At 48.0% G+C, this 17714-nt stretch overlaps 1 protein-coding gene across 39 annotated transcripts in view; it reads left to right on the top strand.

Annotated features, from left to right (window-relative positions):
- Positions 1-17714, top strand: part of NFASC (neurofascin) — a 102163-nt gene that overhangs the window by 52406 nt on the left and 32043 nt on the right. For 31 of the 39 annotated variants that reach the window (XR_012577128.1, XR_012577127.1, XR_012577126.1 and 28 more), the window contains 7 exons: positions 919-989; positions 1966-2188; positions 4502-4617; positions 5702-5906; positions 8399-8521; positions 9283-9456; positions 14242-14256. Coding sequence is in view for 22 of the 39 variants with exons in the window: in XM_074528086.1 (XP_074384187.1) it covers positions 919-989; positions 1966-2188; positions 4502-4617; positions 5702-5906; positions 8399-8521; positions 9283-9456; positions 14242-14256 (927 nt within the window). In the remaining 17 variants the exon portion in view is untranslated. The remainder of the gene's footprint in view (positions 1-918; positions 990-1965; positions 2189-4501; positions 4618-5701; positions 5907-8398; positions 8522-9282; positions 9457-14241; positions 14257-17714) is intronic. The other 8 variants (XM_074528092.1, XM_074528093.1, XM_074528100.1 and 5 more) reach the window with 3 other exon arrangements.

Raw genomic sequence — 17714 nt, 5'->3', positions numbered from 1 at the left:
TTGGTAAGGGCGGCGTGGGGAATTTTCCGTGTGGAATTCTCGAGCTTGGGGGTGGTGTCCTTCGGGGGCAGCAAAACGCAGAGGTTTATGCAAAAGTTAGTAATTTGTTATAGAAAAAACCTGGTTTTAATTCTTTTCCCCAAAGGGAAGAATCCTAAAGGAATCTTTCCAGTCCTTTCAGACTACAGGAAGCTCAGAAATCTGTAGGAAAATCAGACTTGAGTGCAAATATTGTTAATTATTGGCTGCTGTTAAAGCTGGTTGATGGTGTGGGGGTGGCGAGGCCCTGGCACAGATTATCCAGAAAAAATTTGGCTGCCCCTGGATCCCTGGAAGCATCCAAGGCCAGGTTTGATGGGGCTTGGAGCAGCCTGGGCTAGGGAAAGGTGGAATTGGGTGATTTTAAGATCCCTTCCCACCCAAATTCCATGACAAAAGAACAAAACAATCTCCAAATCCACAACCAAGATTTGAGTTTGTCTGTCCAGTTCTTTGTCAGAGAATATTTGGGAAAATTCCACACGAGGAACTCACAGGAATCTCAGCATTTCTGCTGCATTTCTCCCTTTACCCATTCCAGGGCTTTTTTTGGAGGATCTGCTGGCATCTAGTGTTGGCTCCTGACACTGCCCGCCGTGATTCAGGCTCAGAGTGACAAACTCTGCTCCCTCCACAATGGTTCCTTTTCAAAGATTTAGGACATTTAGGGGACAAAAAAGAGGCTCCTAAATAAATGGCCTGGTTTTTCCAGAGGACTGAGAGTCTCGTGTCCCATTAACCTGAATGGGAACTTCTGGAAAAATCAGGCCATTAACTTCTGCCTTGGAAGGACTTTTGGCTTGCAGGGTTTTAACCCCTCAGTGGTTGATTTTTCACATTGAAAAATTCATTGTTTTTGGTTTTCAATGTGAATTTCAGGTCCTGAAATAAATCCAACAGGAGTTCAAGGGGCAGGGACCCAAAAGAACAACATGGAGATAACGTGGACAGTGAGTTCTTCTTGGATGCCTTTTGGGATGGAGCTGTGGGATGAGGGGGAATGGGTTCAGAGTGCCAGAGGGCAGGGATAGGTGGGATATTGGGAATAAATCCTTCACTGGGAGCGTGGGGAGGGGTTGGGATGGAATTCCCAGAAAATCCATGGTTGTCCCAATCCTGGAAGTGTCCCAGGCCAGGTTGGAGCAACCTGAGATCATGGAAAGTGTCCCTGCTTATGGAGGTGGAATGCAAAGGGATTTCAGGTCCCTCCCAACCCAAACCACTCCAGGATTCCATGAAATGAAACACAAGACGTACAAGAAAAGCCACTTTTAGTGCTGTGATAAAAAGAATAATTCAAAAAATTGAAAACAAAATAATTCAAAGACATGGCCTCCAAAGATGCCGGATTCCAGACTCGGCTTCCCAAGGATGAAGTCGAGTCCTTGAGCAGCTCAGAGGATTTATGGGGCTGCTCCTGCTTTGCTCCCTGCACCAGCAGGTGTCAGCCACAAATCAGGGATGAGCCGTGGGGAGAGCTGGAATGGCAGCGGGAACAGAGGCTGGAATATGGGGATAGTAAATATGGAATATATACTGTATAATCTGATATTATGCACATATTTGATTTATTTTATGTTATATATAGATAAGGAAGCTGGGCTAGTGGAAGTGTCCCTACCCATGGAAGGGGCTTGGAATTTAAATGCCATTCAACCCAAACCATTCCAGGAATAAAATCTTGGATTTTTGTGAATAAAATTTCCCGACCCTGCCATGGCTCTGGAGGGCAAGAACTCGTTCTGCCTCTCCTTGGGAGCAAAACCTCAAACCTCACCCTCCTTTGGGATTTGCTGATGGAGCTTGGAACACAACCCCACTGCTGAGCAGAACTTTGAGATGAGATATCCCTGGCAGAAAAATTAATTTTTTTTTAAATTTTTTTTCCTCCTTCTCATTCTTCTTCTCTGTTTCACCCCACCCAAGCCTCTGAACGCAACCCAGGCGTACGGGCCCAACCTCAGGTACATCGTGCGGTGGCGGCGGCGGGACCCGCGCGGGAGCTGGTACAACGAGACGGTGCGGAGCGCGCGGCACGTGGTGTGGAACACGCCCATCTTCGTCCCCTACGAGATCAAGGTGCAGGCTGAGAACGACTTCGGCAGAGCCCCCGAGCCCGACACCTACATCGGATACTCCGGGGAGGATTGTGAGTATTCCATCGGCCGCAGGTGGGATTTTGGACATGGGCCCATCCGAGGGCAAAGCGTGTTGGGGATGTGGGCGAGGCACTGAGGGATTTGGGACAAAAATCTGCTTTTAGTTTGGAGAAGGCTTGGAGGATCTGGGCTGTGGAAGGTGTTCCTATCCATGGCCACCTGGGCTATGGAAGATCTTCCTTTCTGTGGCCATCTGGGCTATAAAAATTGTTCCTGTCTGTGGCCATCTCAGCTATGGGAGGTGTCCTTTTCCATGGCCACCTGGGCTATGGAAGGTGTCCCTATCCATGGCCTCCTGGGCTATGGAAGATCTTCTGGTCCATGGCCACCTGGGCTATAAAAATTGTCCCTGTCTGTGGCCATCTCAGCTATGGGAGGTGTCCTTGTCCATGGCCACCTGGGCTATGGAAGATCTTCTGGTCCATGGCCACCTGGGCTATAAAAATTGTTCCTGTCTGTGGCCATCTCAGCTATGGGAGGTGTCCTTGTCCATGGCCACCTGGGCTATGGAAGATCTTCCTGTCCATGGCTACCTGGGCTATAAAAATTGTCCCTGTCTGTGGCCACCTGGGCTATGGGAGGTGTCCCTGACAATGGCAACCTGGGCTATGGGATTTGTTCTTGTCTGTGGCCACCTGGGCTGTAAAAGGTGGTCCTGTCCATGGCCACCTGGGCTATGGAAGGTGTCCCTGTCTGTGGTCATCTTGGGCTATGGGAGATGTTCCTGTCTGTGGCCACCTGGGCTATACAAGGTGTCCCTCTGTGTGGCCACCTCAGCTTTGAGATGTGCCCCTATGTGTGGCCACCTGGGCTATGGAAGGTGTCCCTGTCCATGGCCACCTGGGCTATGGCAGGTGTCCCTGTCCATGGCCACTTGGACTATGGAAGATCTCCCTGTCCATGGCCACCTGGGCTATGGAAGGTGTCCCTGTCCATGGCCACCTGGGCTATGATAGGTGTCCCTGTCCATGGTCACCTGGGCTATGGAAGGTGTCCCTGTCCGTGGCCATCTGGGCTATGGGAGGGGTTCCTCTCTGTGGCCACCTGGGCTATGGAAGTGCCCCTGGCCGTGGGACTTCAGGATTTTTCAAGAAGGAAGGTGGATGAGGCAGGAGAGTCCAGGTTTGAGGCCAAGGGGCACAAAGAAGGCACAAAAACTGGAAGTAAAGTTGGAATTCTGGGACAAACCAGATGACCATCCATGACCCCAGGTTCGAAGCCAAAGGGGACAAACGGAGCATGGAAATTGGATGTAAAGCTGGAATTTTGGGGTGGGATGGCACAGAAAACACCTCCTCCAGCTGGGCATCTCCCAGAGGAGACAGGGCAAGGAAAAGGGGGCGAAAAACTGGGAATCAGGGGAAGACAAATCACTGGAAGCAAACTGAACCCAGTTCAGGGGTTGTTACTGGGAAAGATCCATTGTCTGTGTCCTCCCAGGGGAGTTTTAAAAATTCTTCTGGAAATTCCTGCAATAATTTGGAGGTTTGGGAGGATCTGGATGAGCCTCCAAGTGTGTGTGTGTGTTGTATGGAGGCAAAGCAGGGAGATCAAAACTTCTGCCTTTGTTTGAGGGGTGGGATGGGTTAAAGATCCCAAAAATCCACAAAAACTTGTCCCAAAAATAGTCAAATCTGAGCTGCTTCACTCCAGATCTGTCCACACAGCAGAAGCTGTAGAAAGGAGGTAAAATCCCAACTGGATCAACAGCAAACTGACCAAAAATATGGAAATGAGGTGGTTTTTATGATCTTTGGGGTCCAACTTTGGGACAGGTTAGGAAGGAGAGGGTTGGGCGTGCTGGGATCCAAATTGACCAAATTCTAATTAAAAATATGGAAATGAGGTGGTTTTTTTGATCTTTGGGGTCCAACTTTGGGACAGGTGAGGAAGGAGAGGGTTGGGCGTGCTGGGATCCAAATTGACCAAATTCTAATTAAAAATATGGAAATGAGGTGGTTTTTTTTGATCTTTGGGGTCCAACTTTGGGACAGGTGAGGAAGGAGAGGGTTGGGCGTGCTGGGATCCCTCACCTGGAGAGGGAGGTGAGCCAGGTCCTTCCCTGCAGCAGAAATTTCCCCTTTTAGCTGGGTCAGGAATGCTCTCCTGATGGCTGGAGCTGTGAAATCGGATTTATTTTCTTCCCACGGAAGAGGTGAAGCCACTGTGGGGATTCTGCTAACAGGATTTGCGATGGGAAAAGCACAGCAGGGGATGTCCAGCTGTCCAGCTGTCCATCCGTCCGAGCTCCAGGGTCATGCCAGGTTCCTAATGGCCACTCTGCTTTGTCCCTGCAAACCCAGATCCCAAGGCTGCGCCCACGGATGTCAGGATCAGAGTGTTAAACAGCACTGCCATAGCTCTGACCTGGACCCGGGTGCACCTGGACACCATCCAGGGACAGCTCAAGGAGTACCGAGTGAGCAAATCCCAAACTCCCCAAATCCCAAACCCCCGCCCAGCACTGACCATTAACACAGCTAAACCTCCCGAAATTCCCAGCTGGCTCCCAAGGGCATGGAGCTGCTGGGTGTGGGGATGACAGAAAACTTCCTTCGGTCACCAGGAGCCTTTGGGTTTGGGGCAGCATGGAGGATTTGCTCTTTGGGGTGTCAGGATGGGGTCGGGGATGTCTCCTGTTGCTTCCTCCGGGTTTGCTGCAGGATTTGGGATTCTCCAAGGAAACAGGGAGGGGTTGGGATGGTCCTGGCCATGGAGCACAAGGGGCTCTGAGGGAGTGACCCCAACCAGGTCTGGTTTTGTGTCATCCCCAAATACTGACAGCGTTTTTTACTGATCAACAACCCCTGCAAAGCCTAAACCTGCAGTCAGGACTAACTGAGAGCTAAAGCCAGCGTGGATCTGTGCTTTTCCAGGTCTTTCCAGGTTTATATTTAATATTTATCAGTCTTTCCAGACTTATATCTAATATTTATATTTGCTGCTGATGCCCAGAGGATGGAACCATTCAAACCAAGCCAAAACCTGAGCAGGGCCCTTCCCTGGGCATGAAATCATTCCCAAAACATCACTTCTGGCAAAGAATCCCAGCATTCCCTGCCCAATCGTCTGCTGGCTCCGCTTTTCCTGATTCTGAGGGATTTTCTGAATGGATTGTTGTGTCTGCATGAAATAGGATTTACAGTCAGGAGCTTGAATGGGAGATTTCCCAAATTCAGGATTTTATTAATGCCTGAGTGTGTCCCACCTTTCCTTGTCCATTGCGAGTGGAAAGGGAGAACCACTTGGATTTTAATATTTGAGAATTAGGAGCAGCTTTAGTCTGAGTGATTTTGCTCCATGTTTTGGGAAGCTCTTAACCCCCTGCTCAGCCTCTTCCTTGGATAACATCCAGATTTTCCTCATGGAGCTTCACTAATTCCTCTAAAAACTCCCACCTTAAAGACAAAATTCTGCTTTTTAACATCTAAAAACCCCCAAAACCTCTTTATTAACGGGGGGGAAAAAAAAAAAGCTTCACCTGGCCTGCCTGTTTCTTGAAGGCCTATTTCTGGAGAGACAGCAGCTTGCTGAAGAACCTGTGGGTCTCCAAAAAACGGCAGTTTGTGAGTTTTCCTGGAGACCGCAACCGGGGCATCGTGTCCCGGCTGTTCCCTTACAGCAACTACAAGCTGGAGATGGTGGTCACCAACGGCCGGGGGGACGGGCCCCGCAGCGAAATGAAGGAATTCCCCACCCCTGAAGGAGGTATGTTCCCACTGGGAATTCTTTGGGATCCCTCTGAGGAGGGATTTCAGCCGAGCGTCCCTTGGCGCTGTCGCCGTCGGTGGCAACGTTGAAGCCACCGCTGGAGTTGCCTCCTGAATCCGTCCAGCATTCCCAAAAATCCCTCAGTTAGGAGGTCTGGACACCTCAGCCGAGAAGATTTTGGGCTGAACAAGAGGAATATTTGCAAAACCCATTCCTAGGCACAGCACAGCGCCCTCGGTTTCCTGCCTGAGCTGTCCCTGAGCTGCGGTTTGGGGACGCGGCAGTGGTTGGATCCTGTCACTATAGGACACGAAAGAACAAAACTCACACCGCTGTTCTCAAGGTGAAAGAAAAGGGAAAGTTTATTTTCTGACTCTAACATTTATAGTTTTCTAAAAGCGACAGCGGATTGGAAGGGTGACAGTGCCACCTCTCCAATGACACTGGACACACCAACAGTCCATTGTGGTGGGTGACATCGCCCAGATCAAGTACGGTGAGTGGGGCTGGGCTCCCCCCTTGGAGACTCTGAAGCACAGTAGGAACTTTCCAGAGTGGAAATTCCATTTTGATTTAGGTGAAATGTGAATTTTTGAGTTGTCTGTAGTTAGGAAACAGCCTGATTGCAAAAGCCTAGGCTCAGAGAAACTGTCACTATAGGACACGAAAGAACATAAGCTCACACCGCTGTTCTCAAGGTGAAGAAGAAAAAAAGAAGTTTATTTTCTGACTCTAACATTTATAGTTTTCTAAAAGTGACAGCGGATTGGAAGGGTGACAGTGCCACCTCTCCAATGACACTGGTCAAACCAACAGCCCATCAATGTTCTCCTCCTTCATAAAGAAATGCAAAACAATGAGTTATTTACAGAAAGTGTGTGAGAAAGTTCAATACAAGAATGTCGACATCAGAAGGCTTAGAAAATCTTGAAAAAACAGGGTGACAGGATCCATCCTGGAAAAGGCAGGAAAACCTTCCCAGGACCTTCAGGAATCACTACCAGGCTTTTAAGGCAAGAGCACCTCGTTCTTGTGTCAAGGATGAACTAAAGGGTTTAATTTTGTCGCTGGCACAGGAGTTATTTTTAGACACGCCGATAATTCCGAGTTGGAGCCGCAATTCCAACAGCTGGGAGTGATTTTTCCTGCAGCACGGGGGAGAATTCAGGCACAGAAGGTCACAAAAATGCAAGAAAATGTTTGCAAGTCTTGTCCCAAAATATTTTGGGGTCTCCCCTTTTCTCTTCCTTTTGGTGCTGTCTCTTCCTTCACAATTCCTTGGGAAAATCCCAATTTTTTAAGGATTTTCTGTGGGTAATTGAGGTTGTTTCAGACGAAAAGGTTCAATTCCTGAAGATTTTGCAGTCAGGGGAATTGTATCTTTATTTCTGGGGGATCTGGGGTGGCTTTGGACATTTGGGGTGATGATAAGGACATGAGGGTGGCATTAATTAATAATTACAGATTTTACTGTTATCAAGGGGAAAATGGCAGATTTTATTTTTCCTACACCACCAAGCCCTTTTATCAACTCAAACTGACATTGAGGAGGCTGAAGGATATCCTGAACAACTAAAAATAGATCCCCGAACTCTCCCATCTCTCTTCCCCAATTAAGACACCGCAATTAGGAGGAAATCAGGAGAATAATTTAACTCCAGGCTGGATAATTCTTTCCTTCCTTCAGCAGTTAAAGCAGCGATAACACCAAATATTCCTTAGGGTGAGGAGCAGTGGGAAGCAGAGATCTCCGGAATTCTGTTTCCCGGTGATTTTTTGGGATAAGAGAAGCCACTTTTGGGGGTTCTAAGAGAGAAATCTTTGGGATGAAAACCTTGGGATGGGAGGGGGGTGTAAGGAAGGTTGGGAAATTTGTTTCCAGTGGGCAGAAATGGGGCTGGAGTTAAGAGAATTTTTGGGGGTATTTATTGTTCTTCTAACAGACAAATCTGTGGGATGGAAACTTTGGGATGGGTGGGGGATGTAAGGAAAGTCAGGAAATTTGGGTCCAAGTGGAGCTGGAGTTAGAGAAGTTTTGGGGATTCTTCTTGTGCTTTTGAGAGAAATCTTTGGGATGGGTTGGGGGTGTAAGGGAGGTCAGGAAATTTGGGTCCAAGAGGAGAAGTAGGGCTGGAGTTTAGAGAAGTTTTTGGGATAAGGGAGAAATTTTTGGGATGAAAATTTCCCAACCTTTGGATGGGAGGGGAGCGTAAGGAAGGCCGGGAAGTTTGGGTCCAACAGGAGCAGCAGGGTTGGAGCTGCATTCCTGTGGCCTCACTGGAGAATCCCACGGGATTTTTTTGGCCAAAAGCCTCACCTGGCTCCTGAATTTTGGGATTAATCCCTGTGTGATCCATTCAGGTTGTGTCTGTGTGGGGATTTCGGAGTGGCCATGGCGTGGCCGGGCCTTGGCGGGCGCAGCAGCGCCAGGTTCGTTACCCCGTGTGTGTTTTCTCCTCTCTCCCTTCTCCTCCCCGCTCCCCTCCAAGTGCCCAGCGCCCCCAGGTACCTGCGGATCCGACAGCCCAACCTGGAAATCATCAACCTGGAGTGGGATCACCCCGAGCACCCCAACGGGATCATCACGGGATACACCCTCCAGTACACACCCTGTACGTGCCGCGCCTTCCTCCCGCCGATAAATCAGGAAATCCTTCCCTTCCTGCTTTGTGCCAGATCCTTGAGGAACTGGAGACTCCCATGGTGGGGCAAACTGGTGTTGGGAGGGGTCCTGGCCATCTGTAGGGGGGGTGGTGGGTGCTCAGATCCCCAGACTCAATTTTTGAAAGGAAATTGGTTTTATTTCAGATTTAGGAAGATTTTAGGTGCAGCCCGAGGCATTTTTGTGCTCACACAACACAAATTGGTTGATATCCAGGGCCTGAATGACCCTGAGCCTTCACTGCCTACCTGAGTGTCCCCAAGTGCCCCAAACTGGGAGTATTTAACAGCTCGGAGCCCCACAGAATCTCTCCAGGGTGGGGGGACAAGCTGGAGACAACTCCACTTAATCAAGGAGGGGATGGGTGCTCAGCAGCTCCCCAGACTCAGTTTTTGAGGGAAAATCAGCTGGATCTTGAATTTAGGAGGATTTTTGGTGCAGACAGAGTTGGTTTGGTGCTCATCCAAACACAAGATTTAGAAAGCGATACCCCAGAGCCTGGGGCAGTAGAGAGCGCCTGAAGGTCCCCCCCCCAGCAGCTCCCCAAGCCAGGGTGTCACCAAGTGCCCCAACCTGGCCACGTTCAAGAGCAGCAACAGCTCTGAGCCCCTCAGTGACCCCACAGTGACCTCACAGACCACCTGAGGGGTGAGGGATGAACTGGACACCCCAAAATTCCTGAGCCCGGCCTGCCCTGCCTTCCCTCTGCAGTTAACGGGTCCCGGATGGGCAGGACGGTGGTGGAGAACCTGTCCCCCAACCAGACGAGGTTCACCCTGCAGAGGTCGGACCCCATCTCCCGCTACCGCTTCAGGCTCCGCGCCCGCACCCAGGTGGGAGAGGGAGAGATCCTGATGGAGGATTCACCGGCGCTGCTGGATGAAGGTAAGGGCAGCACTCGGCTCGGCCGAGGGGACAGGGATGTGTCAAACCCAAAAAACGGCATCGTGGCAGGATGTGGCAAACCCCCAAAATGGTATCGCGACAGGCCATGGAACAGCCCAAAAATGGCACCATGATAGGATGTGGAAACCCCAAAAATGGCATCGTGGCAGGATGTGACAAACACCAAAAATTGTATTATGTCAGGCCATGGAACAGCCCAAAAATGGCATCGTGGCAGGATGTGGCAAACCCCCAAAATGGTATCGTGACAGGCCATGGAACAGCCCAAAAATGGCACCATGATAGGATATGGCAACCCCAAAAATGGCATTGTGGCAGGATGTGACAAACATCAAAAATGGTATTATGTCAGGCCATGGAATAGCCAAAAAATGGCATTGTGGCAGGATGTGGCAGCCCCAAAAATGGTATTGTGACAGGCCTTGAGAAATTGCAAAAATATCATCATGACAGGCTATGGAACAGCCCAGAAATGACATCATGACAGGATGTGGCAAACCCAAAAAGTTTATCGTGACAGGCCATGGAACAGGCAAAAAATGGCACCATGGCAGGATGTGGAAACACCAAAATGACATAAAGACAGGCCTGGAAAATCTCAAAAACATCATCATGATGGGCTGTGGAATAGCCAAAAAATGGCATCGTGACAGGATGTGGTAAACCCCCAAAAATGAAATTGTGACAGGCCCTGGTGAACCCAAAAATGGCATCACAACAAGCCATGGAACAGCCCAAAAATTGAATCTGGGAATCCCAAAAAGTGCAGGACAGTGATGGCCACTGAGGTTTTCTTGCAGAGGTGGAAGTGGCCAAACGCTGAAGTGACCTGGGGGCTGTCCCAAGGGAGGGACATTCCTTGTATGCCCTGGAGCAGGAGAATTTGTAGAATTTATGTTTTTTTACCAAAAGAGGGCAGGGTGAGATGGGATTCAGGAAGGAATTCCTCATTCAGAGTGTTTGGAAGTGCTGGCACGGAGAGGTTGTGGATGCTCCTGCATCCCTGGAAGTGTCCAAGGTCAGCTTGGAGCTTCATGGGATGGTAGAAATGTCCCTGGACGGGACTGGATGAGATTTGAGATCCTTTCCAACCCAAACCAATCCGTGATTTTGGGATCTCTCTCTCCTTGCGCTGAGGGTGAAGCTCTGATTTGCTCCTCTGTGTTTCTGTGTGAGCTCAACAGGGGCAGCTTTGGGGGATTTTTGAGTGCAGGGACCTCTGTGCCACCTCCCTGTCACCCCACGGGTATCACCTGAAGAGCCCCAATCTCAGCTCCATAATCAAATAAAATTCCTGGTGCCACCTCCCTGTCACCCCATGGGTGTCACCCAACCCTAAAAGCCCCCAGAGCTGCAATCTCAGCTCCATAATCAGATAAAATTCCTGGTGCCACCTCCCTGTCACCCCATGGGTGTCACCTGACCCTAAAAGCCTCCAGAGCCCCAAATCTCAGCCCCAGAATCAGATAAAATTCCCAGTATCCCCTCCCTGTCACCCCATGGGTGTCACCCAACCCTAAAACCCTCCAGAGCCCAAATCTCAGCCCCATAATCAGATAAAATTCCTGGTGCCACCTCCCTGTCACCCTACAGGTGTCACCTGACCCTAAAAGCCTCCAGAGCCCCAATCTCAGCCCCATAATCAAATAAAATTCCTGGTGCCACCTCCCTGTCACCCCATGGGTGTCACCTGACCCTAAAAGCCTCCAGAGCCGCAATCTCAGCTCCATAATCAGATAAAATTCCTGGTGCCACCTCCCTGTCACCCCACGGGTATCACCTGAAGAGCCCCAATCTCAGCTCCATAATCAGATAAAATTCCCAGTATCCCCTCCCTGTCACCCCATGGGTGTCACCCAACCCTAAAAGCCTCCAGAGCCCCAGTCTCAGCCCCATAATCAGATAAAATTCCTGGTGCCACCTCCCTGTCACCCTACAGGTGTCACCCAATCCTAAAAGCCTCCAGAGCCGCAATCTCAGCCCCATAATCAGATAAAATTCCTGGTGCCACCTCCCTGTCACCCCATGGGTGTCACCTGAAGAGCCCCAATCTCAGCCCCATAATCAGATAAAATTCCTGGTGCCACCTCCCTGTCACCCCATGGGTGTCACCCAACCCTAAAAGCCTCCAGAGCCCCAATCTCAGCCCCATAATCAGATAAAATTCCTGGTGCCACCTCCCTGTCACCCCATGGGTGTCACCTGACCCTAAAAGCCTCCAGAGCCCAAATCTCAGCCCCATAACCAAATAAAATTCCTGGTGCCACCTCCCTGTCACCCTACAGGTGTCACCCAACCCTAAAAGCCTCCAGAGCCCCAATCTCAGCCCCATAATCAGATAAAATTCCTGGTGCCACCTCCCTGTCACCCTACAGGTGTCACCCAACCCTAAAAGCCTCCAGACCCGCAGTCTCAGCCCCATAATCAAATAAAATTCCTGGTGCCACCTCCCTGTCACCCTACAGGTGTCACCTGACCCTAAAAGCCTCCAGAGCCCAAATCTCAGCCCCATAATCAGATAAAATTCCTGGTGCCACCTCCCTGTCACCCCATGGGTGTCACCTGACCCTAAAAGCCTCCAGAGCCCCAATCTCAGCCCCATAATCAGATAAAATTCCCAGTATCCCCTCCCTGTCACCCCATGGGTGTCACCTGACCCTAAAAGCCTCCAGAGCCCCAATCTCAGCCCCATAATCAGATAAAATTCCCCTTGTGGAACATCCATCAAATTTAAGTGGAAGTTCTGGAGCCCTGAGGGAACCAAGGGCGGCTCTCTCCCCTCTTTAGGCTCGGCTGGCAGAGCTGGGATTTGGTTAGAGCTGGGATTTAATGGGGTTTTCTCTCCTTCCCTCCATCCCCCATCCCAGCTAATGGCTCTGAGTGGGGAAAGTGAATCCTGCCCAGATCCGGTGGGAATAAAACCATTCCCGACCCCCCTAGGGGTGGGATCTGGTAAAATTTATTGGATGAGGGGAGAAAACAGCCAAGGAAAACATGAGAGGGACTTGGAATTGCTTTAAAAGGAATTGTGAGAGCTCAGGGGTTGGATTGAAGGTGAAAAGTGAATATTTTTAACTGGTTCACACCCAGATTTTGGACACTGATAATAATGACATGACAGTCATGGTGTATAAATTTTAATTGATTTGGATCAATTTTATGTATTGGAAATATCAGGTGCTGCCCAAACCTCCTGGACAAGCTAAGGAACCCTCTCTGTGGGGTTTGGGGTGAGGATGAGGCAAAAAGATAAAATTTTGCTGTCAAAACACAAAAATTTATAAAATTTAAGTCATTTACTCCCTTATCACAGAAATTTGCACTCCAAACACGAGGTAAAGCACAAATTAGGTGAGTTTTGCTCACTTTGATGGGACTTCCTGCCAGGCTGAGGGAGCAACGAGGCTGGAATTTAAGGAAAATAAGAAGATTAAGAAATTAAAACCATTTGCATGCTCCGAGGAGGTTTCCTGCTCACCAGATTATTCCAGTCGCAGAATTTAAATCAGGTGGGATGAGCAAGGAAAAACCGAGGCAAAATTCAAAATTCAGTGTGAAAACCAGTTTAAAACCATGGTGAAATTCAAAATTCAGTGTCGAAACCGGGTTTTGTTGGTATTAAACCTAAATACCCACTTAAGTTCTCAGCTTAACACCACCATTGTCACCTTGATGCCACTGTTGTCACCTCAGTGCCACCTCTGCCCTCTCTTGGGTGTTTAACCTGGATCCTGGCGTGGTTTATCCCAGATTCCCTGGCGTGGTTTATCGCTGATTCCTGGTTTATCCTTGATTCCCAGTTTATCCCGGATTCCCTGACATGATTTATCCCTGAATCCTGGTTTATCTCAGATTTCCTGATTCCTGGTTTATCCCAGATTCCCTGACATGATTTATCCCTGAATCCTGGTTTATCTCAGATTTCCTGATTCCTGGTTTATCCCTGATTCCCTGGCATGATTTATCCCTCATTCTTGATTTACTCCAGATTCCCTGGTGTGGTTTATCCCTCATTCCTGCTTTATTCCAGATTTCCTGGCATGGTTTATCCCTGATTCCTGGTTTATCCTCAATTCCTGGTTTATCCCTGATTCTCTGGCATGGTTTATCCTTGATTCCCTGGCATGGTTTATCCCTGATTCTTGGTTTATCCCTGATTCCCTGGTGTGGTTTATCCCTGATTCCTGGTTTATTGCCAATCCTGGTTTATCCCTGATTCCTGGTTTATTCCAGATTTCCTGGCATGGTTTATCCCTGATTCCTGGTTTATCCTTAATTCCTGGTTTATCCCTGATTCCCTGGTGTGGTTTATCCCTGGTTCTCTGGCATGGTTTATCCTTGATTCCCTGGCATGGTTTATCCCTGATTCTTGGTTTATCCCTGATTCCCTGGTGTGGTTTATCCCTGATTCCTGGTTTATTGCCAATCCTGGTTTATCCCTGATACCCTGGTGTAGTTTATCCCTGATTCCTGGTTTTTTCCAAATTTCCTGGCATGGTTTATCCCCGATTCCTGGTTTATCCCCGATTCCTGGTTTATCCCCGATTCCTCATTTATCCCAGATTCCTGGATTCCAGATCCTGCCTCACGTTGGATTTAATCCCATTTTCCCCCTCTCTCTCTGCTCTCCGATGACTCCGAGTGTCCTGGCGGCGCGTTGGGGTTGTTTGATAAATTCCTGTGTTTTTCTCTTCCCTCTTTCTCTCCGTTTTCCCGTTTTTCCCCCTTTTCTCTCTCTCTCTATCCCTGGCGCTGCCTCCGAAGCCACGCCAAGCCCAGGTACCGTACCCGGAGGTAACCGGCATGGGGGCAACGGAGCTTGCCAATTAAGCTGCCAATTAAGCCGAGAAGTTCGTTAAAACCCTTCCAATGGCCACGCCAATTGGGCATTTCAATCCTTCCAGGCACAAAGGGCACCAGGGCGGCTCCACAGCGGGGCAGGCAAAGATTAAAAGGTCTCGAAGCCAGGCTTAAAAGCCGCTCAAAAATCTCTTGAAAACCAAACCACGGTGGCCATGGGCTGGGCGAGCCCAAAGGAGAGTCGAGTTCCCATTAAAATGGGATTTTTCCTATTAAAAAGGGGTTATTTTCCCTATTTAAGAGGGGTTTTTTTTTCATTTTAAAGTGGGTTTTTTCCCCATTAAAGACTTTTATTCCCTTTTTAAGTGGGGTTTTTTTTTCCCTATTAAAGAGGGTTTTTTTTTCCTAATAAAATGTTTTTTTTTTTTTTCTTGTTAAACAGTTTTTTTTTTCAATATTAAAGATTTTTTTTCTATGTTAAAGAGGGTTTTTTTTCATATTTTAATGATTTTTTCCCCCTATATTAGTGGGGGTTTTTTTCCCCTAACACAGACAGTTTTTTCCCCTTTAATGAAGGTATTTCCCCCTATTTTAGAGGTGGTGTTTTCCCATATTACAGAGAGGCATTTTTGCCTATTAAAGGGCTTTTTTTCCATATTAAAGAGGTGTTGTGGGTTTTTTCCCTATTAAACAATTTTTCTACCTGTTAAACAGGGTTTTTTCCCCGATTAATGAGGGGTTTCCCCCTTGTATTAGAGGGGGATTTTCCCCTGTTTTAGATGGGATTTTTTCATATATATATATATATATATATAACATATGAAAAATGTTTTATTCCCTATTAAAGACTTTGTTTCCCTCTATTAAAGGCAATTTTTTCCCATTTAAGAAGAGGGATTTTCACCCTATTAAAGAGGGCTTTTCCCCTATTAAAGACTTTCCCCCTATTTTAGAGGAAAAAATTTATTTTTTTCCTCATAGGAAATAGAGGTTTTCCTCTGTTAAAGAAGGATTTTCTCCCTACTAAAGAAGCATTTTTCCTTGTTACAGAAGGGGATTTTTTCCCTACTAAAGAGGGATTTTCCCTTTTAAAGAATTTTTTCCCTAATTAAGAACTTTTCCCCTCTCACAGAGGATTTTAACCCCAGCTCTACACAAACCCCCTCTCCCTTTTTAACCCTCTCCATCCCCACCCCACAAACCCCAGAACATTTCTGGCTCCCAGCACCTGTGGGGTCGCAGCTGGAAATTTGGGATTTTTTTGTTTTTTTTGGAGATTCCCTGTAGCTCTTCCAGGGCTTTGATCCAGGAGATTCCTCCCATTCCCGGTGTTCATTGGAAGGGTTGAGCGGGAATTTGAGCTGTGCATGTCCTGCATGGAGCCTTCTGCTGGCTTTGCCCTCCTCGCTATTCCCAAAACGTGGGAGCAGGGAAAGAACTTTTCCAGCACCAGGGACAGCTCCTCCTCCTCCTCCTCCTCGCGTTTCCAAGGAAAACCCGATCCCGGATATCCCAGCTCCGCCCTGCCTCGCCACAACACAATTCCAACTCTCCCAAACTTGGAAAATTCTGATGTCCCCCACACCCAACACACATTTCCCACATTCCAATCAGCCTTTTCCCAGCTCAGAAAAGCGGGAATTTCCAAGCAGGGAGTGCACCCGGCCCCAAAATCGTCCCAAAAAAAGCTGTTTTGGGAGCAGCAGCAGCTCCCAGGCTCTCAGCAGGTCCTGCTTTGCCTCTGCCCATTCCAAGCAGGAACAGCTTCCCAGGGAAGGTTTTCCCGAGGGATCCAAGTGCAGGATTCGCTTTCCTGCCTCGTGGATGTTCCTTTTCCTTGGATTTTGCTGCAGCGATTTCTCTTCCCGATATTATTTTGCTTTTTTCCCCCCCATTCCTGAACAGATGCCAATTTTTCTCATTTCTGTCTTTTACTCTTCCCCCTCAAAAAAAAAAAGAGGAATAACAGATTGGTCAGGTTTAGGTGGTGGGGACTTGAAAATGCACTTTAAAATCTTGGAAATGCACCAAAAAAATCCTGAAAATTAACATTAAAAAATCCTGGAAATAAACATAAAATCCCTGAAAATCCACATAAAAACCCTCAGGATCGGAACCACCCTCCGCTCCAGCTCCTTCTCCATCCAGTGTTTGTCTCAGCCAACAGAATCCAGATTTCCTTTGTGGATCAGGATCACCTCAAGTCCATTTCTGCTTCCAGAGGGTCCTGCTGAATTCTGGAATTGCAGCCTGATCTCTTCATCCTCCCAGCACCGAATCACTCCATTCATTTCTTGCCCCACTGGATTTGTGATTTCAGGGATAATCCCCCAATGATCCGGAGCCCATCCCTCCATTTTCCCTTTTCCAAAAGGAGAAATGAAACTTTGGAGAGTTGGGAAGGGGAGATGGAAGTCGGGAATTGCTGCCTCATCTTCCTCCCCATTCCAGGCTCCAGGAGGGGACCCAGGGCATGGAAAATTCCCTTTTCCACCCCAGTCCTGCTCCAGAGCTGGATCTGCTTCTCCTCATGCTCCAGAGGATGTTTCTCTTCCCAAAAAATCCTTGGAAATGCTCCCTGACCTTCCCCATCTCCACTGGCTGACCCAGATCAGGTGGATTTTTATGAAATTTGTCCTGAATTGCAGGAAAATTCTCCTGGTGCTGACGGGGAATGAAAAGTTCATTTTTCAGGGAAAAGCTGACACAGGTTAAGGAGGAACCAGAGCAGGTGATGAAATCGAAGTGAAGTGCAGGGATTTTCCCTCAGGAAAGGCTTCACCTTTCCTCAGCCAGGGTTTGGATGACAGGAGAGGAGATTTGGGAGAAAGAGGAGATTTAAAAAGAGTTTTTATTTATGCTCCAAGAGAGAAAAAAATCCAAAACTGGATTTTTGATTTTCTATCTTTATGGAAAATACTTCATCAGGGAGCATAAAGAAATTGTGTTTAGACTCAGACTCAAAGGGAAAATCCTGACTTTTGTCTGTCCATAAATGGGAATTTGAGGAGAAAAATCCCATTTTTCATTTTAGAAACAGAAGGAATTGCTGAGGCCTCTCTTTCTGCTCCGTCACCTCCTTCTCTTCTCCAATTTCTTCTCTTTCCACCTCGGATTTTCAGCACTTCGCAGCCATGGACTCTCAATTTCTTTCTCTTGGTAAAAACCGGGAGAATTAAAAATAAATCTCTGCCAATGTCCTCGGCCCAATCATCAAAAATCATAAAAAATTCATCCCAATTTCTCCAAGCCTCATTATTTTGTAGACACACCCCAGGGAAAGCTGTTGCCACAGCCCAACAACACATTAAAAGCACCTTTAAATAATTAAAAGGCAGCACAGATTGGGATTGTTTTATGCATTTTGAAAAAAAAAGGAGCCACTTTTAATGAATTATCCTACTCTGAGCAGGATTTGTGTCTTTTCCTTAGAGTTT

Source organism: Zonotrichia albicollis, chromosome 28, assembly GCF_047830755.1.
Source record: "Zonotrichia albicollis isolate bZonAlb1 chromosome 28, bZonAlb1.hap1, whole genome shotgun sequence".
Taxonomy (NCBI): Eukaryota; Metazoa; Chordata; class Aves; order Passeriformes; family Passerellidae; genus Zonotrichia; species Zonotrichia albicollis.
The sequence above is the reverse complement of the archived record's forward strand: the minus strand, read 5'-3'. Positions and strand labels throughout refer to the sequence as shown.